The following is a 15616-nucleotide window of genomic DNA, read 5'->3' as shown; positions in this document are numbered from 1 at the left end:
TGAAATGAAAAATCGACTCGACTATATGCGGCTTTTATGGCAATGTAACCGCGAACTATGTAAACGCACTGGTATTGCGGTTAATTCCATAACCAGAAAGATAGATATGCCGGAGCTTTGGTGGCAAGAGAGAGTCCAGGTGAGTTTAAAACATATGAACATGCAGTATTTATTTATACTTACATAGTTACATATATTTACTTATTTAAAACATATGAACATACAGTCTTGATCACCACATATTTACATATTTTATAATTACTTCTATCATTATATGTTAGGAATTTGGGAAAAATGGCAAGTACGTACGAGTGTTGCAAAGCAAGCCTCTTCCATGCAAAGAGATATTCGATCAAATTTATAGTCAACATAATGTGGAGCAGGATGAACGTTATTCGCCGCACACTCTACGCGCACACCTCGAACAAAATTTAAATGAAGGACATACTGGTGATGACATAGAAGTGAATGAAGCTTCCGACGATAATGGGAGTCAATTTCCTTTAGAGCTAACATCTGATGAGGACCTTCCACAAGCTGATCCATCACCGCTACCCACTACTAATGAACAAGCACGGAGTTCTCCTTCCCGTACAAATAGATCAAACTTGGGTGTTCGGAAGAGCACCAGTAGACGTACCAATCGAAGAAGAATCAGCTTTGAGACTCAAGTTAAAACAGGGTTTCAACGTCTTGAAGAGTCTCGTACAGGTTTATTGGATGTCTTAAGGTCACGACATAATCCAAAAGCCACTTTTGGAGATGCTTTGGCTGAATTAGAAATATTGGCCATTGAACCAATGGGAAAGTTTTGGTGGGAAGCAAATAGGTTGTTGATGAACGACGAAGACGTTCGTGATGGATTTATGAAATTACGGAATGAAGAGAACAAAATTCATTTCTTGGAAAAGCTTGTTGGCGTTGATAGATATGGTTATCCGTGTGATAATATCAATTTAAGAGGTACAAGCAGCTTCACAACTCCCTATGTTCCAGCCACTCATTCACAAATGGCGGGAATAAATGCTAATGCTTCGACGAGTTTATACCCCGGATATGGAATGTCTGATGGTTCTTCAGGGACTAGCTTTTCGACTTTGCTTGGATTGTCTCCCCGAACTCAATAAACGAAACATGCATGCGTTCGTTGTTGTTCTATGTTCTAGCCTTCTAGGATTTAATATTTTTATTTTTATTTTTATTTTTATTTTAATGCTCTTGCTAATAAAAGAATGTAATCGAATAATTTTGTTTTTCATGGTTTTTTATCTAATAAATCTGTTTAATTATTTAATTATCTTTATTATGTTTATAGTTTATAATTATCATTTAAAGAAATAATGTAACAAACAAATGTTTGACGAATTCTATTTATTTATTTATTTTCTTTTGGAAAATTAACTTTTACATGAATTATTAATGTTCAATATTTTTTTGTTTAGAGAATCTAGGAAATTCAAAAACTAAATCCATTCAATTAGATAATTTGTTACGAATAGAAGATACTCATGTACGTAAAATCAGTCCCTATTACAAATACACAATGCTCTCACCAAGCTTTATCTTCACAAAAATATTGGTTTAACTTTTCTTATCAAAAACAATCGAAGTCATGAGTGAAAGGTAATATCTCTAGCTCCCTATGTATTTTGATTTGTATTAGACTCCTATTGTTTAGTTTCAGTGACTTGATTAGTTAGCAAACGCTATTTTAAGTTAGTGTTAGTTTCTCGTTTGGTTTCATTAACTTGCTGTATCTTTGTCATTTAGAAGTTCAAGTTTTTAAATATCCATCAAATAAACATTTAATTATTAGTAGTAAAACAAGTGAAGCAATCATGGTGTTTAGAATGAATGGTGTTTTTTTTTTTCAAATCAGAAATAAACGAAAGGCTGGTCCATCATCAAGTTCTAAAGCTACGGAGGATTCTAAGGTATTATTTTGTTTTCTACAATTTTATATATATATATATATATGTCAAACAATTTTATACGTATATGTATATATATTAATATCTCAACATTGGTTTTTTCTAGGTATTTCGTATTGCAGAATTACATTTGAGAGGTATTGAAAATCTATTAGATGAAGAAATAGCTGAACTGATTTTACTTGAAGAAGCTGAAATCTTAGAGACCGACATTTCTCCATTGATGGAATATTATGGCAAATTCTTCTGCAAAGAACCAGAAACTCAAGATAGAGGCAGTGGATGGGCCATGATTCGAAAGCAAATCTATGCTAGTGAAATTTCATGTCGAAAGCTTGTACGAATGAATACAGTGGCATTTCAGCGTTTGTGTGAAATATTACAAGGGAGGTATAGCTTACAAGACACTCAAAATATGGCTGTTGATGAGAGTGTTGCAATCTTTCTTATGATTTGTGGCCAGAATGACTCTCAAGGTGACATTGGTCTAAGGTTTGGTCATGCACAAGAAACAATATGTCGGAAGTTTCATGAAGTTCTTGGAGCAATGGAACGAATGGCTGTGGACTACATACGACCAAGAACTACCCAAGAACTTGAAGCTATATCAAACCGTCTACAAAGAGATAAACGCTATTGGCCTTACTTTAGTGGATTCATAGGAGCTTTAGACGGGACTCATGTACCTGTTATGGTGACTCCAGGACAAGAAACCATTAGATTTGTGAACCGCAAAGGAAGTACGAGTCTCAATGTCTTGGCAATGTGCGACTTTGATATGCTTTTCTACATATTGCTTGTTGGTATGGCGGGATCAGCTCATGATGCGCGTGTGTTATCAACAGCGATTCCTGATGATACTATGTTTCCTACCCCTGCGGAAGGCAAATACTATCTTGTAGATTCTGGTTATGCCAACAAACGTGGATATTTGGCTCCGTATAGAAAGCAAAGTAATGTTGGCACAAGGTATCATCTACAAGAGTTTTTCTATGGTGAGCCACCAAGGAATAGCAAGGAGATGTTTAACAGATGGCATGCATCCCTTCGCTCAGTCATTGAACGTACATTTGGAGTTTGGAAGAAAAAATGGAGAGTTTTAAATGAATTTCCAAGGTATAATATTGCAATACAAAGACGTGTTATATTTGCTACAATGGGACTTCATAATTTTATTCGCAAGAATAATATTGAAGATGATGACTTTGAAGAAGCTGATAAAGATAGTGATGTTTCATATGGGCAGCAAAATGTTAATGATGATGTGAATGATGATCAAGGTATTAGAGTGGAAGAAGAAACACACGATGGAAATTATATGAAGATCGTCCGCGATCAAATTGCTGAGCAAATATGGTCTGCAAGTCGACGTAGTGTTCGTCAGCAACGTTAGATTTTATTTTATATAATATTTTGTAATAAAATATTTATTTCCAAATATAAATTAATAATATATTAGTTTTTTTTTTTTAATTTCTTATATTTAAATATATAATTTAGTTATATATATAATTTCTGATACTATTATAAATAGATTTTTAATATTATATTTTTGTATTCAACTATTCAACTTAATGGTCACCATTTAGCATACTAATTTATTTCTCTGCAGTTTTTTCAGCTCGTTCAATTCCTTCAGCTCATTTTGATGGTTCAGCTCATTTTTATTCAGCCCATCATTATTCAACCTATTCAGCTAGTTCAGTTTGTTAATCACCATTTGCAGCCTTAATTTGCCAAATCACCTCTTAATATCTGAAAATCTATCAACTAAACAAAGTACATGTCATCTGTCTTTAAAGTATTGCACACTAAAGTAAAAAAAAACCTTCATCCTCCTACTGGATAGTGATTTGCTTGTGACCAATAGGATGAAGTTTTTTTTACTTAATGTTCCAATACTTTAAATCTGGACTGCATGCATCAACTCTCTACTTATTGAGAGTTGGTGAAACGGAGATAGACCGAGATCGACGGTCAAGATGACAAACCCGAGAATATGTAAATTATGAAGATTGAAAAGAATCTAGAAGATATAGTTTAGGAATATTTACATTTATCTAATTATATTATTTACATTTATATTATCTTAGTTTAGGAAATCTCATGTGTATATAAGAGAACATAAGCTGTAACATTATAATCACGAGAGTCTAATATAATTCTTCCTTTAACACATTATGTGTCTTTACTCTCATCAAATCTATCATGGTATCAGAGCAGTTGATTCTATGGATCTCTATTACTATGAGTTAGAATTTTCGTTTGCTTCTGCTTCTATAATTTTCTATCAATTTTTCATCGTTTCTTTATTATAAAAAAAAAAAGAAAAATCTACAATTTCTTTGACCTTTTATCGATTGCTTCTTATGCAAGCTTTTTCTGATTTTTGTCAAAAAAAAATATATATATATTCTGGAATTTGGTCTTCACACACGTGAGTGTGTTGTCTTTTGATGCGTGGCCATGATTTGGCTGGTGAATATGAGCCAACACGTACGGCGGTGTTGGGCCTCTTGGTCAAAAGAAAAAAAAAATAGGAAAAAGGAAGAGGAAGACGTGTTCTTTTCCTCATGGTGGGTGGTGGATATGAACATGAACCATTATGGGTTCGTTCGGTGATGATAATTCTTAAGCATGTTGGATGCTTGTTTTATTGGTTTGGCCATTGATTGGCCAAGTTGATATGAGTTTGACTAGCATAATTGTTAGTTTCTTGAAGATTGATGGTGATGATGTTTCACCAAGTTTATCCTAATTATGGGTTTATTGCTTAATCGAGCATAACCTAAGGAATTGACTCTATGGCTGAGTATAAATGCCACGAAGATGACTCTACGGCCGAGTATAAACACCGTTGATGACCCTACGACTGGGTATAAACGTCGCTGACCTAACGGCTGGGTATTGTAGCCGCATTAAACCCTACGACCATGTATAAACGTCGATGATGACCTGACGGCCAAGCGGTATAAAACCGTTATTTTGAAGACTTGTCCAATCTCACCCGTGTTACCAAAGCTTGTCGGAGGTATTGGGAGTTGGTGAAACGGAGATCGACCGAGATCGACGGTCGAGATGACAAACCCGAGAATATGTAAATTATGAAGATTGAGAAGAATGTAGAAGATATAGTTTAGGAATATTTACATTTATCTAACTATATTATTTACATTTATATTATTTTAGATTAGGAAATCTTATGTGTATATAAGAGAACATAAGCTGTAACATTATAATCACAAGAGTCTAATATAATTTTTCCTTTAACACATCATGTGTCTTTACTCTCATCAAATCTATCACTACTTCCCTTTACTTTATATAACATTTTCACACTTTCCATTTTGCATGTCTTCTCTTGAAACTAAGACCAAATTTTTTAGTATCAAACAAATCTCTTAAGATACTCACCATATAAATCCATCTAACCAATTTATTTGGGTGGTCAAACCATTTAGACAAAAAAATCTTAAATTTCCTATTCCTTTTCCAAAAGATGTAGATCTTAGGAAATTTACATAAAATAAACATGTAGAATAGAATTTATATGTTTGACCAATAACAAGGAAAATTAATAAACACATTAATATTTTTTTTATGGTTTACAGATTCGGTATGTGATTATTTTCGTCTTTTATCTTAAATGGTTCGGTACAAACTTTTCTTTAAACCGCAGAATCTTAATGGTTTAAGTTCCTACATAAAATCCCAATCTCTCACCACTACATAAAAATCTTGCATTTGCTGCATTTCATACGCTCCTCCGTCAGACTTAGATTTACTGAGAAGATTTCTCCGACAACAAAACCCAATAATCCTAACGTCAATCTCTTCTTATCCACTATTGTTTCTCTTTACTCTTTTTTCATTGAACACAATCTAGAAAAACGGATAGTTTTCGCTTTTGAATTTCTAAGTAAACAACGATGTGACATAATCGATGTGGTTTTTTCATATATAGCTTGGCTATAGTTTTGTTTATTTTCACTCTTTAAGCTAGGTGATTTTTACGTTTGTCTAAAAATTTATGAGTTTACTGACCGAATTATTTTGATGGTTTTGTTTTCTAGAAAAATGGTCACCTCCAGTGAGAGAAAACTACGTGTTAGATCAGGCCCTAAACCGATCTACACCATGGACGATATGGACGAAGACAATGATGAAAATTTAGAACGAAAAAACGAAGAGGTAATTAGTCTTTGTCTCAAATGTTATATATCTTATATATTTCTCCTGTTACAAATCTATAACTATTTATCCATTTTATAAGGTATGTACTCTTGGCGGGATTGATAAAATCTTGAACCGTGAATTTCGTCCTATGGCATCTAACGATCCGGATTCTGAAAATGGGGAACCAGGCCAAGTTCTTGTGAAACAATGTGAAGTGGAAACGGTTATCGTACTTACACTGCTCTTGGTAAATCCATAGCTTTGCGGATATCAGGTTTATTATGTTTGAGAGGACGTTAATTATTATGTTTTTGGTGTTTTTTTTTTGTTGTTGTCTGGTCATCTTATCTGATAACAAGTGACAATATATATTATTAATGTTTATTATCCTTTTAATTTCCAATGACAGGGTGACCGAGCAGGAATTCGAGAAGGCTTACAAGTCACATCCTCGTTTAAAATTAAAGGCAAAGGTGAACAAATTTAACGCTATGATGGACAATACCATCAGTCACAACGGAGGTGATGAGTTTATTGCCATTGCTCCTGAGTGGACAACTGTTGACCGGATTCTTGCTTGCCGGTTAAGTGATTTGAAATCTTTTCCTTCGTTTTTTTTTTCATGTGTTCATCATATTTCTCGTATTTTTTTTTCACTACATAAAAATGTGACACTTGGTTTCTTAATGATGATGCAGGGAAGAAGATGATGGAAAAGAGTATCTGGTGAAGTTCAAAGGACTTAATTACGACGAAACTTACTGGGAAGCTGAATCAGACATCTCAGCATTCCAAAACGAAATTCAAAGGTTTGAGGATATAAACTCTGGCACTCGTAGAGATAATTATGTCGAAAACGAGAGAGATCAAATGGAATTCAAAGGGCTCGATCATACTCCTGAATTCCTCAAAGGTATTTAGACTACTATCTCTTGAACTATTCTTATACAAGTTTATGTAGTTATATCATTGTTCCTCTTGTTTGGTATCTTTTATTTAGAATTTCGTGATTTATTTTTATCTTTTGTGTTTTGAAGGCACACTGCATAAGTACCAGCTCGAAGGGCTTAATTTCTTGAGGTATTCATGGTCCAAGGGAACTCATGTAATCCTTGCGGATGAAATGGGGCTAGGTATGAATTCTTCAAGAAAACATTTTGCTAATTTTTATCATTTTATGCTGGTATTAATTAATACGTGGCGCTACAGGGAAAACAATACAGGGTATTGCCTTCTTGGCTACTCTGTTCGAGGAAAACTTAGCTCCTCATCTGGTTGTTGCTCTCCTCTCAACCCTCCGTAACTGGGAGAGGGAATTTGCCACATGGACTCCACAGCTCAATGTGGTATGTACGCTGTTTCGGTTTCGAATACACATCATGCATATGTAATATGGTATATGTATTGTTGTTTGTTAATTAATTAAGGTTCTTTACTTTTACGATGTAGGTTATGTACACTGGTACTTCCGAAGCACGTCGTGTCATAAGGGAACATGAGTTCTACCTCCCTATAGGGAATAATATTATTAAGTTTGATGTCCTCCTCACTTCGTATGAGATGATTAACGGCGACACAGCATTTATGAAACCAATCAAGTGGAACTGCATGGTATTTTATCTGAATGATATATACTCTAATTCTTTATGACTTTCTTTTACTATATCTTATATTTTGCTAATTACAATATCAATTTTTTCACCTTGTTAGATTGTTGATGAAGGCCATCGTTTGAAAAATATGAATTCAAAGTTGTTCTCTTCATTGAAGCAGTATACGAGTAAGCATCGCGTTCTGCTGACCGGAACACCACTTCAGGTTCGTTAATTAGTTGATTTTGGTTCTTTGAATTTCCCAACGAAAAATCTTTTTAATTATATCCAACATTATAAGTTATGACCTCTTAAAATATAAAGTCGGAACACATAATATGCTATTAATTATATACACATAATATAAAATCTTTTGTATCACTACTGATTAGATTCGGTGTTTTTTCAGAACAACTTGGATGAACTTTTCGTTCTCATGAATTTTCTTGATTAGACGAAGGTATTACCCAAAAGATGACACATACTATATAATATAAGTATATCCACTAAAATAGCTATTAATTAGCATAGCTTGCTTTATTAACTATTTTCCTTTTCATGCTTGCAGTTTGAGAGTTTAGAGGAGTTTCAAAAAGATTATAAATATATAAATCAAGAGGAGCACATTTCAAAACTCCACCAAATGTTGGCACCGCATCTGCTTAGAAGTAATAACCAAAAACTTTTTTTTTTATAAGTCGCAGGCGAAATCTCTCACGAAGGAATAGCTAGCTATACAATAATGTTAACCATGGTGAATATTGCTTTTACTGTTATTCCAGGGGTAAAGAAAGACGTGTTAAAGGAGGATGAGCTGCCCTCTAAGAAGGAGCTCATTTTGCGTGTTGATCTGAGCAGCCAGCAAAAACATTTGTACAAAGCTGTTCTTACGCGTAATTATCAAATCTTGGCAAAGAAAGGAGGTGTTAAAGTAAGTTTTGTTGATATATATGATTGTGCTTATGCAGATGTAAACATATGATCGTTTTGGTTTAGGAACCTTTTCGACTGTATTTGGTAGGATATAACTCGTGTTGGTTCAAATGTTTCAGGTAGCTAACGTGCTAATGGAATTACGAAAAGTTTGCTCTCATCCATATCTGCTAGACGGCGTTGAGCCAACTTTTGAAAACGCAGATAAAGATTTAAAGTAACATTTCATCGATCACAAATCTTAACGGATTGATTTCTTTTTCAGTATTTTGTGGAGTCCTTGTGCTGACTTTTGCTTGATTTATTTTTTAACTGTGCTAAAGACAACTCCTAGAAGCTTCCGGAAAATTGCAACTGTTGGACAAAATGATGGTCAAACTCAAAGAGCAGGGGCATCGAGTGCTCATATACTCCCAATTCCAACGCACTCTAGACCTTTTTCAGGATTACTGCAGTTATAAGGTAGTCTGATTTGCTATACCTATGTGCATGTCGACCTATATTGACTATTTAATTTGACTTGTTCAGTTGGTGTTGTTGCTATGCAAATCTTGCGATATAATATAATTAATCCTTTCCTTCCACTTAAAAAGTTACTTGTTATATCTTAAAACGCAAGGAACAATAACATAGTGATTACCAGATATTACTTGGCTCTATAACTTTTTTTTTTAATATTTTGCAATTTGTGCTTATATGCATATTTTGTGCCCTAACAGTTTCTTTTTACTTTCCAGAATTGGTCTTATGAACGGATCGATGGAAAGGTCGATGGTGTTGAAAGACAAGTACGCATAGATCGTTTCAATGCAGAAAACTCTAACCCGTTCTGTTTTTTGCTCTCTACAAGAGCTGGGGGAATAGGAATAAACCTTGCTACAGCTGATACAGTCATCATTTATGACAGGTTTGAGTTCCAATATCTGTTAGATCAATTGTTTTCTTTTTTTAAGCAAGTTGAATGCATTAATAATCTAAACGACAAAAAAAAGGCATTAGTCACATTCCTGGTTAATTTATCAAAGCTTGTTGGAATTTTGTTTAAAAAATAACATGGTTTTTTTTGGATCTTCTAAGTTACGACGGTAAAAATATACTATTGTAGAGGCATATATGATGGTTGTGAATTGTGATGTATTTACTGACTGTTTTTAGTTGGTTTTTGTAGCGATTGGAATCCCCACGTGGATATTCAAGCTATGGCGAGAGCCCATCGCCTTGGCCAAACCAGTAAGGTAATTTTATCATCACGTCAATATATAAATGTGGGATCAATTTGCAATTTCATCCTTTTCTTTATCACGATTGATTGAGTCTATATTGTATTCTTCTGTAGGTAGTCGTATACCGTCTGGTACATCGACACACTGTGGAGGAAAAGATCATCCACATAGCTAAAAAGAAGATGCTTCTACAGCATCTAGTGGTGGGAAAACTTAAACAACCCCACCTCACTCAAGTATGTTTATATTTTTTTTTGTTTATTACCAAATAGATTTGTCTCTTATTTAAGAATCAGTTCCATATTTATTTACATGATTATTGATTCTAATTATTGTAAGATTTTAATCATTAATTGTTTTATTTTCATGACTCAAATTTAGGATGAGCTTGATGACATAGTCAAGCACGGCTCCAAGGAACTATTTAGTGAAAAACATGATGATGAGGCAGAAAGTTCTAGCAAAATTCATTATGATGATGCTGCTATCGAAAAGTAATATTCCTTTTTTTCACTTTCCAACTGATTCAACTATAAATAGTTCAAAGACACCATCGTTAGTTGCATGGAATATTCATGATTTATCTCCACTCTCTTGCTTCTGCAGGTTGCTTGACCGTGAGTGTATAGATGCTGAAGAGGAGGGTGATGAAGAGGAGAATAGTTTCTTAAAGGCTTTCAAGGTTTTCTTTGCTTCTCTTATTTTTATTTTTCTTCAATTAAGTAATTGACACATTTATTCAGTGGCATTAATTCCAAATATAATATCTAATTAATGTATACAAACTTTTGATATATTTTTTTCATGTAGGTGGCCAATTTGGAGTATATTGATGAAAATGAGGCTGCGGCTGCAGCAGTAGAGGAGGCACAAGCTATAGAAAACAAGTCTTCAGCAAAAACTGCTGATAGTAGAAGTCATTGGGAAGAGCTTTTAAAAGACAAACATGAAGTGCACCAAGCTGAGGAGCTCAGTGGTCTTGGAAAGAGGAAAAGAAAGTGCAAACAGGTATACTCTTCTTGATCCAACATGGTCATGCTGTAATTGCTTTGTTCTTATATTAATAACTGACGATGTACTACGTACATTGATTTCATAGTATCTTTTAGGAAATGTGTTTTTAATTTTTCCTCTTTTTGTTAATTTTCTTAGGTGAAATATGCTGAAGAAGATGATGATGAGTTTTCTGGTTCAGAAGTGAGCTCCGATGAGAGGGAGGAAGCAGTTGAAGTAGCTCCACAGAAAACCCCGAGGGGTAGAAGGCCTTACAGAAAAAGGGCTCGCGGTACTATACTTTTTATTATTATTATAATTATTATATTTCCAAATATATCGATCACTGATCTATGACATCAGTGCATGGATACAAAGGTTGCCAAGTAGAGTAATTTTTTCAAATCGTTTTTTTGCTTGTAAGATAACTCGGAGCCAATACCTTTGATGGAAGGCGAAGAAACCTCTTTGAGGGTGCTGGGTTTTAACGAGATTGAAAGGAAAGCCTTTTTAGTTACGTTTAAGAGGTATATTTTCTTTCTAATAAGGTCTTCTAGACGAGAAGACAACAACAAAAAAAAAAGATTGCTTGTCTGAATTGTGCATTGGTGTCTCTCAAAGCATCATCGTATCAGAAGTGTCTCAAAACAACTTTTGTATAGGTATGGAGCTGGAAACTTTGATTGGAAGGAGTATGGTTATCCCTTAAGGCGGAAGACCTATGACGAGATTAATACGTATTGACTTAAGCCATTTCTGATCTTCCCTTTCAGCTGCTTTACAGAAACTTATCATTTCTTTGCGGAAACCAATTGTTTATCATTAACGACTTGTTAAATTAATTTTTGTTTCTGTCTCAGGTATGGGGTACACTTCTTGAAACACATTGCTGAAAATTCCAACAATGATTCTCCAACTTTTTCAGGTAATTTATCACTTATCCTAGTAATCTGTCTTTGGTGGTAATTTTAGATATTTACATTATATTGCTTTTCTTTGTTATCCTTTCTTTAAGTTATTACCGCATGCAATGATCTATGCAGACGGTGTTCCCAAAGGAGACATAGTTAGTGCGGAGCTGCTAATCAGCATGACTTTAATGATGCTAGTAAAGGAGAAGGTAAGCCTGTCTACCATTGTTCCAGTGTCGATAGAGTTTTAACAGTTAGTTAGTATTAGTAACTGAGGTCATAGCTGTATCTAGAACCAAAACTTGAGAAGATCCAATGCATGTAGCCTCCCTAGTTTCTTATTTGATGAAATTTAGTTTGGTCCGCTCCTGTTTGTTTGACATCGCTTCTCAATGTTTAATGTGACAGTGTCAATTTATGGACAACCATCCGACAGGACCTGTTTTCCCTGACCACATCGTCAAAATGTTCTGTTTGAGAAGAGGACCACTTTCTGATGAACAACATGACAGAATTATTATTCGTGCTGTTCATAAGTAAGATAACCTTTCAAAGACGATCCTTACTTTAAAAAAAAAAAAATCATTTTGTTTGCTGATCATATGCTGTTTCTCTTCTTGAAAATTTGATAAATATAGGCATGGATTGGGGAGATGGGTGAACATTATAGATGACAAAGAGTTAGAGGTCGAAGAGATTGCCTGCAAAGAACGGGGTTTCCCTTTCCCTTTCGTAACTTCGTGTCGTGCTGAACAAGTTGGCTTGCCAGAGAGTAGCTTGAATCAGGCAACTGGTAACGCGGGAAATAATAATGCTTCTGCTGGTGGAGGGAAGAGAAACTCGTATCAGACCATGATTCTTGCTAACCTTGTAGAAAAACGATTTACGAAACTGGAGAAGGCTATGAAATATGAGTACGCAGTACGTAACGTCTTGTGTGCCGCCCACTCACTAACTTCAATATTATTCTTTTGTCTTAACATGTTACTTCTACATTGTTCATCACTACTGATCTTTGGTTGCAGAAAAAAATACTTGCTAGAGAAGCAGAAGCTGAAACAAAGGTGATGAATACAGTGGGAACGAGCTCTCTGTAGCTGCAGACTGAGCCCATAAGTACGTTTTTTACTTTCTACAGTTACAAATGGATATTAATCTTCAGATTTTGATCCTCACTGGGAAGCTTCTTTAATCTTGCAGATTTAGAAGATATTTCTGCAGTTGCCTTTGACAACAAGCAAGGCAGGGGTGAAGAGGCTCAACTTTACAAGGAGGTAATATGAAACACATTTCTCTTTTCGCCGATAGTTACGACATGAACCAACATATTAACTTATCTCTCTCCCTTTCCGCACATTTTCAGAGTGTTAATGAGTACTCAAGGGGGGAGGGCTCGCCATCCTGGAGTAACTACATTGTGTTGGATGATGATTGATTTATACATCGAAAATCATTGTTACATCTTTCGTTATTGTTTGGGAGTTGGCTGAATTTTTTACTTTTCTCAGTTTAGCAGAGATCGATGGGCTAAATTAAGTTACATTTTATTGAATCTATTTGGAACAATCTAATATAATTGGCAACAATCTATTTTCTTTGGAATTATTAATTGCTATCAGTTCTTGAGTTGCAGACATTAATTATAGTTTCTTAGGTATAACCGTACGTATAATCGTACGCATCTCGAATCGTCTTCTATTTTTGCCTCTAAACTCTATTATAGAGTATTTTTACTCCAATCCATATCTATTTTTACCTCTTTAGATCATCTCCACTGGTCCTCTATTTATTCCTTTGTAATAGAGATCTTTTATAATAGAGGTAAGTTTTACTCCAACCCACCTCTATTCTCACCTCTAAAATAGAGATTGCTATTTTTCCTCTATTTATATAGGAACTCTATTTTTTCCTACAAAGGGTTCCTCTATATATAGAGGAAAAATAACATTCTCTATTTTAGACCATCTCCAATGGTTTTTCCTATTTTTTTCCCTCTATAATAGAGATCTTTATAATAGAGGTGAGTTTTACTCCAACTCATCTCTATTCTCACTTCTAAAATAGAGTTCCTCTATTTGTAGAGGAACCCTTTGTAGGAAAAAATAGAGTAAAATAGCAATCTCTATTTTAGAGGTGAAATAGAGGTGGATTTGAGTAAAATTCACTCCTATTAGGGCATCTCCAACCTCACTCTATTTTAGAGTCAAAACTCTATTTTAGAGCAATATTTGCTCCAACCCTATTTTATATTTTACTCTAAAATATAGAAAATGATAGGATTGTTCTATATATAGAGTAACTCTATTCTCACCTCTATTTTTTTTACACTAACTCTATTTTAGAGTTGAAAATAGAGTAATACATTGGAGCAAAACAATGCTCTATTTTAGAGAGAAAAATAGAGATATACATTGGAGATGGTCTTATAGATGATCTCTATAATAGAGAAAAAATAGAGGTGAGAATAGAAGACCATTGGAGATGCTTTAAGTGAGAATAGAGGTGAGAATAGAGGTGTGTTGGAGTAAAACTCACCTCTATTATAGAGGAAAAAATAGGGAAAACCATTGGAAATGGTCTTAATAGAGATTGCTATTTTTTCATCTATATATAGAGGAATTCTATTTTTTCTTCTATAAATAGAGTTGAACTATTTTATTTGCAAAGTAGTCATCTTAATCTTTAACTTCTTTTGCTTATGACCAAAATAAATAAAATAATTATTTTTAAGAACTAATAATATAAATTTAAGTATAAATATTTATTTTAAAATATTGAGACTACCATTTGTAAAATATAATTTTATAAAAGTGTTACAAAATTTAAAGTAAAATGGGTTAGTTTGCAATTTTAAAAAATAAAAAGTGTTAATTGTAAAATAAAAATAGTATCTATTTGGAATATTTTTTTAGAGGAAAAAATAGGGAAAACCATTGGACCAAAACCCATCTCTATTATAGAAGAAAAAATAGGGAAAACCATTGAAGATGGTCTTATAAACTAGAATATTACCAAATTGAAGTTGTTACCATACTAAGGGAAAACAATATTATGACTTACCCCTGTTCTTTTCATTGGATAAAGTATATAGTTTAACTAGATTGAAACTACACTTCTCTTGATCAACTATGCACACACAACTTGAAATAACTCCAAACACCAGCTTATAAACAAGTTTTTTCCACTCATCTCTTTGTTAATGCCAATTTTAATCCTTGCATGCCTTTTGCTTTGGAAAAAAAAATCATATATATTTGATGATCATCTTCTTTAAGTGAACCAAAGGAATGTCTTTAGAGCTCTCCCAAAGCCACACACATATGTTAGTTATGTAAACTAATGATTTCTCTGATCTAGATTTACGAGGACTAGGAGAGAACATTCATTCCCTAACCTAACCGTATCAATTAGAATGAATTTGATCGCATTTATTTTTCTAGTCTCCGCTAAATATAGTAAATACAACCATTATTGTTAGGATAGTATTAGTATAAATCAAATGAAGAAACAAAGTAGTAATGTATATAGAAATGGGAAATACAAAAAGAGAAAAGAGGAAAAAGAGAGGAGCCGCTGATAACAGGGAAAATGGTGGGAAAGAGGAGACAAAAGAGAAGCCTTTAAATCCCACGCTTACTCCAACTCCCAAACATATACCAACTTCTCCACTCTAGCTTTTCCACTTTTACACTTTTATATACGTATTCTCAATATCTTATTACATACTACTACACGTATCAAAATTGTTTCCAACTGTTTTTTTGCCAAGGTAGATTTAAAACTATTCTACAGTTAAGCCCGATTAATGTAGAATAATTTTAAACCAGCGACAACTAATTGGAACTAATTTTCAGTAT

At 33.9% G+C, this 15616-nt stretch overlaps 2 protein-coding genes across 2 annotated transcripts; both read left to right on the top strand.

Moving 5' to 3' along the window:
* LOC104720025 lies at nucleotides 1613–3324 on the top strand. Its single transcript, XM_019230657.1, has 4 exons — nucleotides 1613–1623; nucleotides 1880–1934; nucleotides 2038–2581; nucleotides 2642–3324. Exons 1-4 carry the CDS (start codon nucleotides 1613–1615, stop codon nucleotides 3322–3324), a joined length of 1293 nt encoding a protein of 430 aa, XP_019086202.1.
* Nucleotides 6009–12869, top strand: LOC104720024 (CHD3-type chromatin-remodeling factor CHR7-like). The gene is given in 28 exon segments (XM_019230656.1): nucleotides 6009–6122; nucleotides 6205–6314; nucleotides 6316–6354; nucleotides 6517–6690; nucleotides 6806–7020; nucleotides 7145–7240; nucleotides 7317–7453; nucleotides 7557–7718; nucleotides 7818–7925; nucleotides 8109–8159; nucleotides 8268–8367; nucleotides 8482–8630; nucleotides 8752–8849; nucleotides 8956–9094; nucleotides 9370–9539; nucleotides 9801–9867; nucleotides 9969–10091; nucleotides 10237–10349; nucleotides 10462–10537; nucleotides 10666–10863; nucleotides 11008–11140; nucleotides 11273–11375; nucleotides 11511–11585; nucleotides 11709–11793; nucleotides 11864–11968; nucleotides 12168–12295; nucleotides 12398–12680; nucleotides 12785–12869. Coding segments are annotated over 28 exon segments (3423 nt in total). The 3' UTR covers nucleotides 12857–12869.

Source organism: Camelina sativa, chromosome 10, assembly GCF_000633955.1.
Source record: "Camelina sativa cultivar DH55 chromosome 10, Cs, whole genome shotgun sequence".
Taxonomy (NCBI): Eukaryota; Viridiplantae; Streptophyta; class Magnoliopsida; order Brassicales; family Brassicaceae; genus Camelina; species Camelina sativa.
The sequence above is the reverse complement of the archived record's forward strand: the minus strand, read 5'-3'. Positions and strand labels throughout refer to the sequence as shown.

Excerpts from the sequence above, each read along its gene's own strand:
- LOC104720025 (XM_019230657.1), top strand. Across the intron at positions 1,935-2,037 it reads AAGCTACGGAGGATTCTAAG|GTATTTCGTATTGCAGAATT; the intron begins GTATTATTTTGT and ends GGTTTTTTCTAG. Across the intron at positions 2,582-2,641 it reads ACGCTATTGGCCTTACTTTA|AAACCATTAGATTTGTGAAC; the intron begins GTGGATTCATAG and ends CTCCAGGACAAG.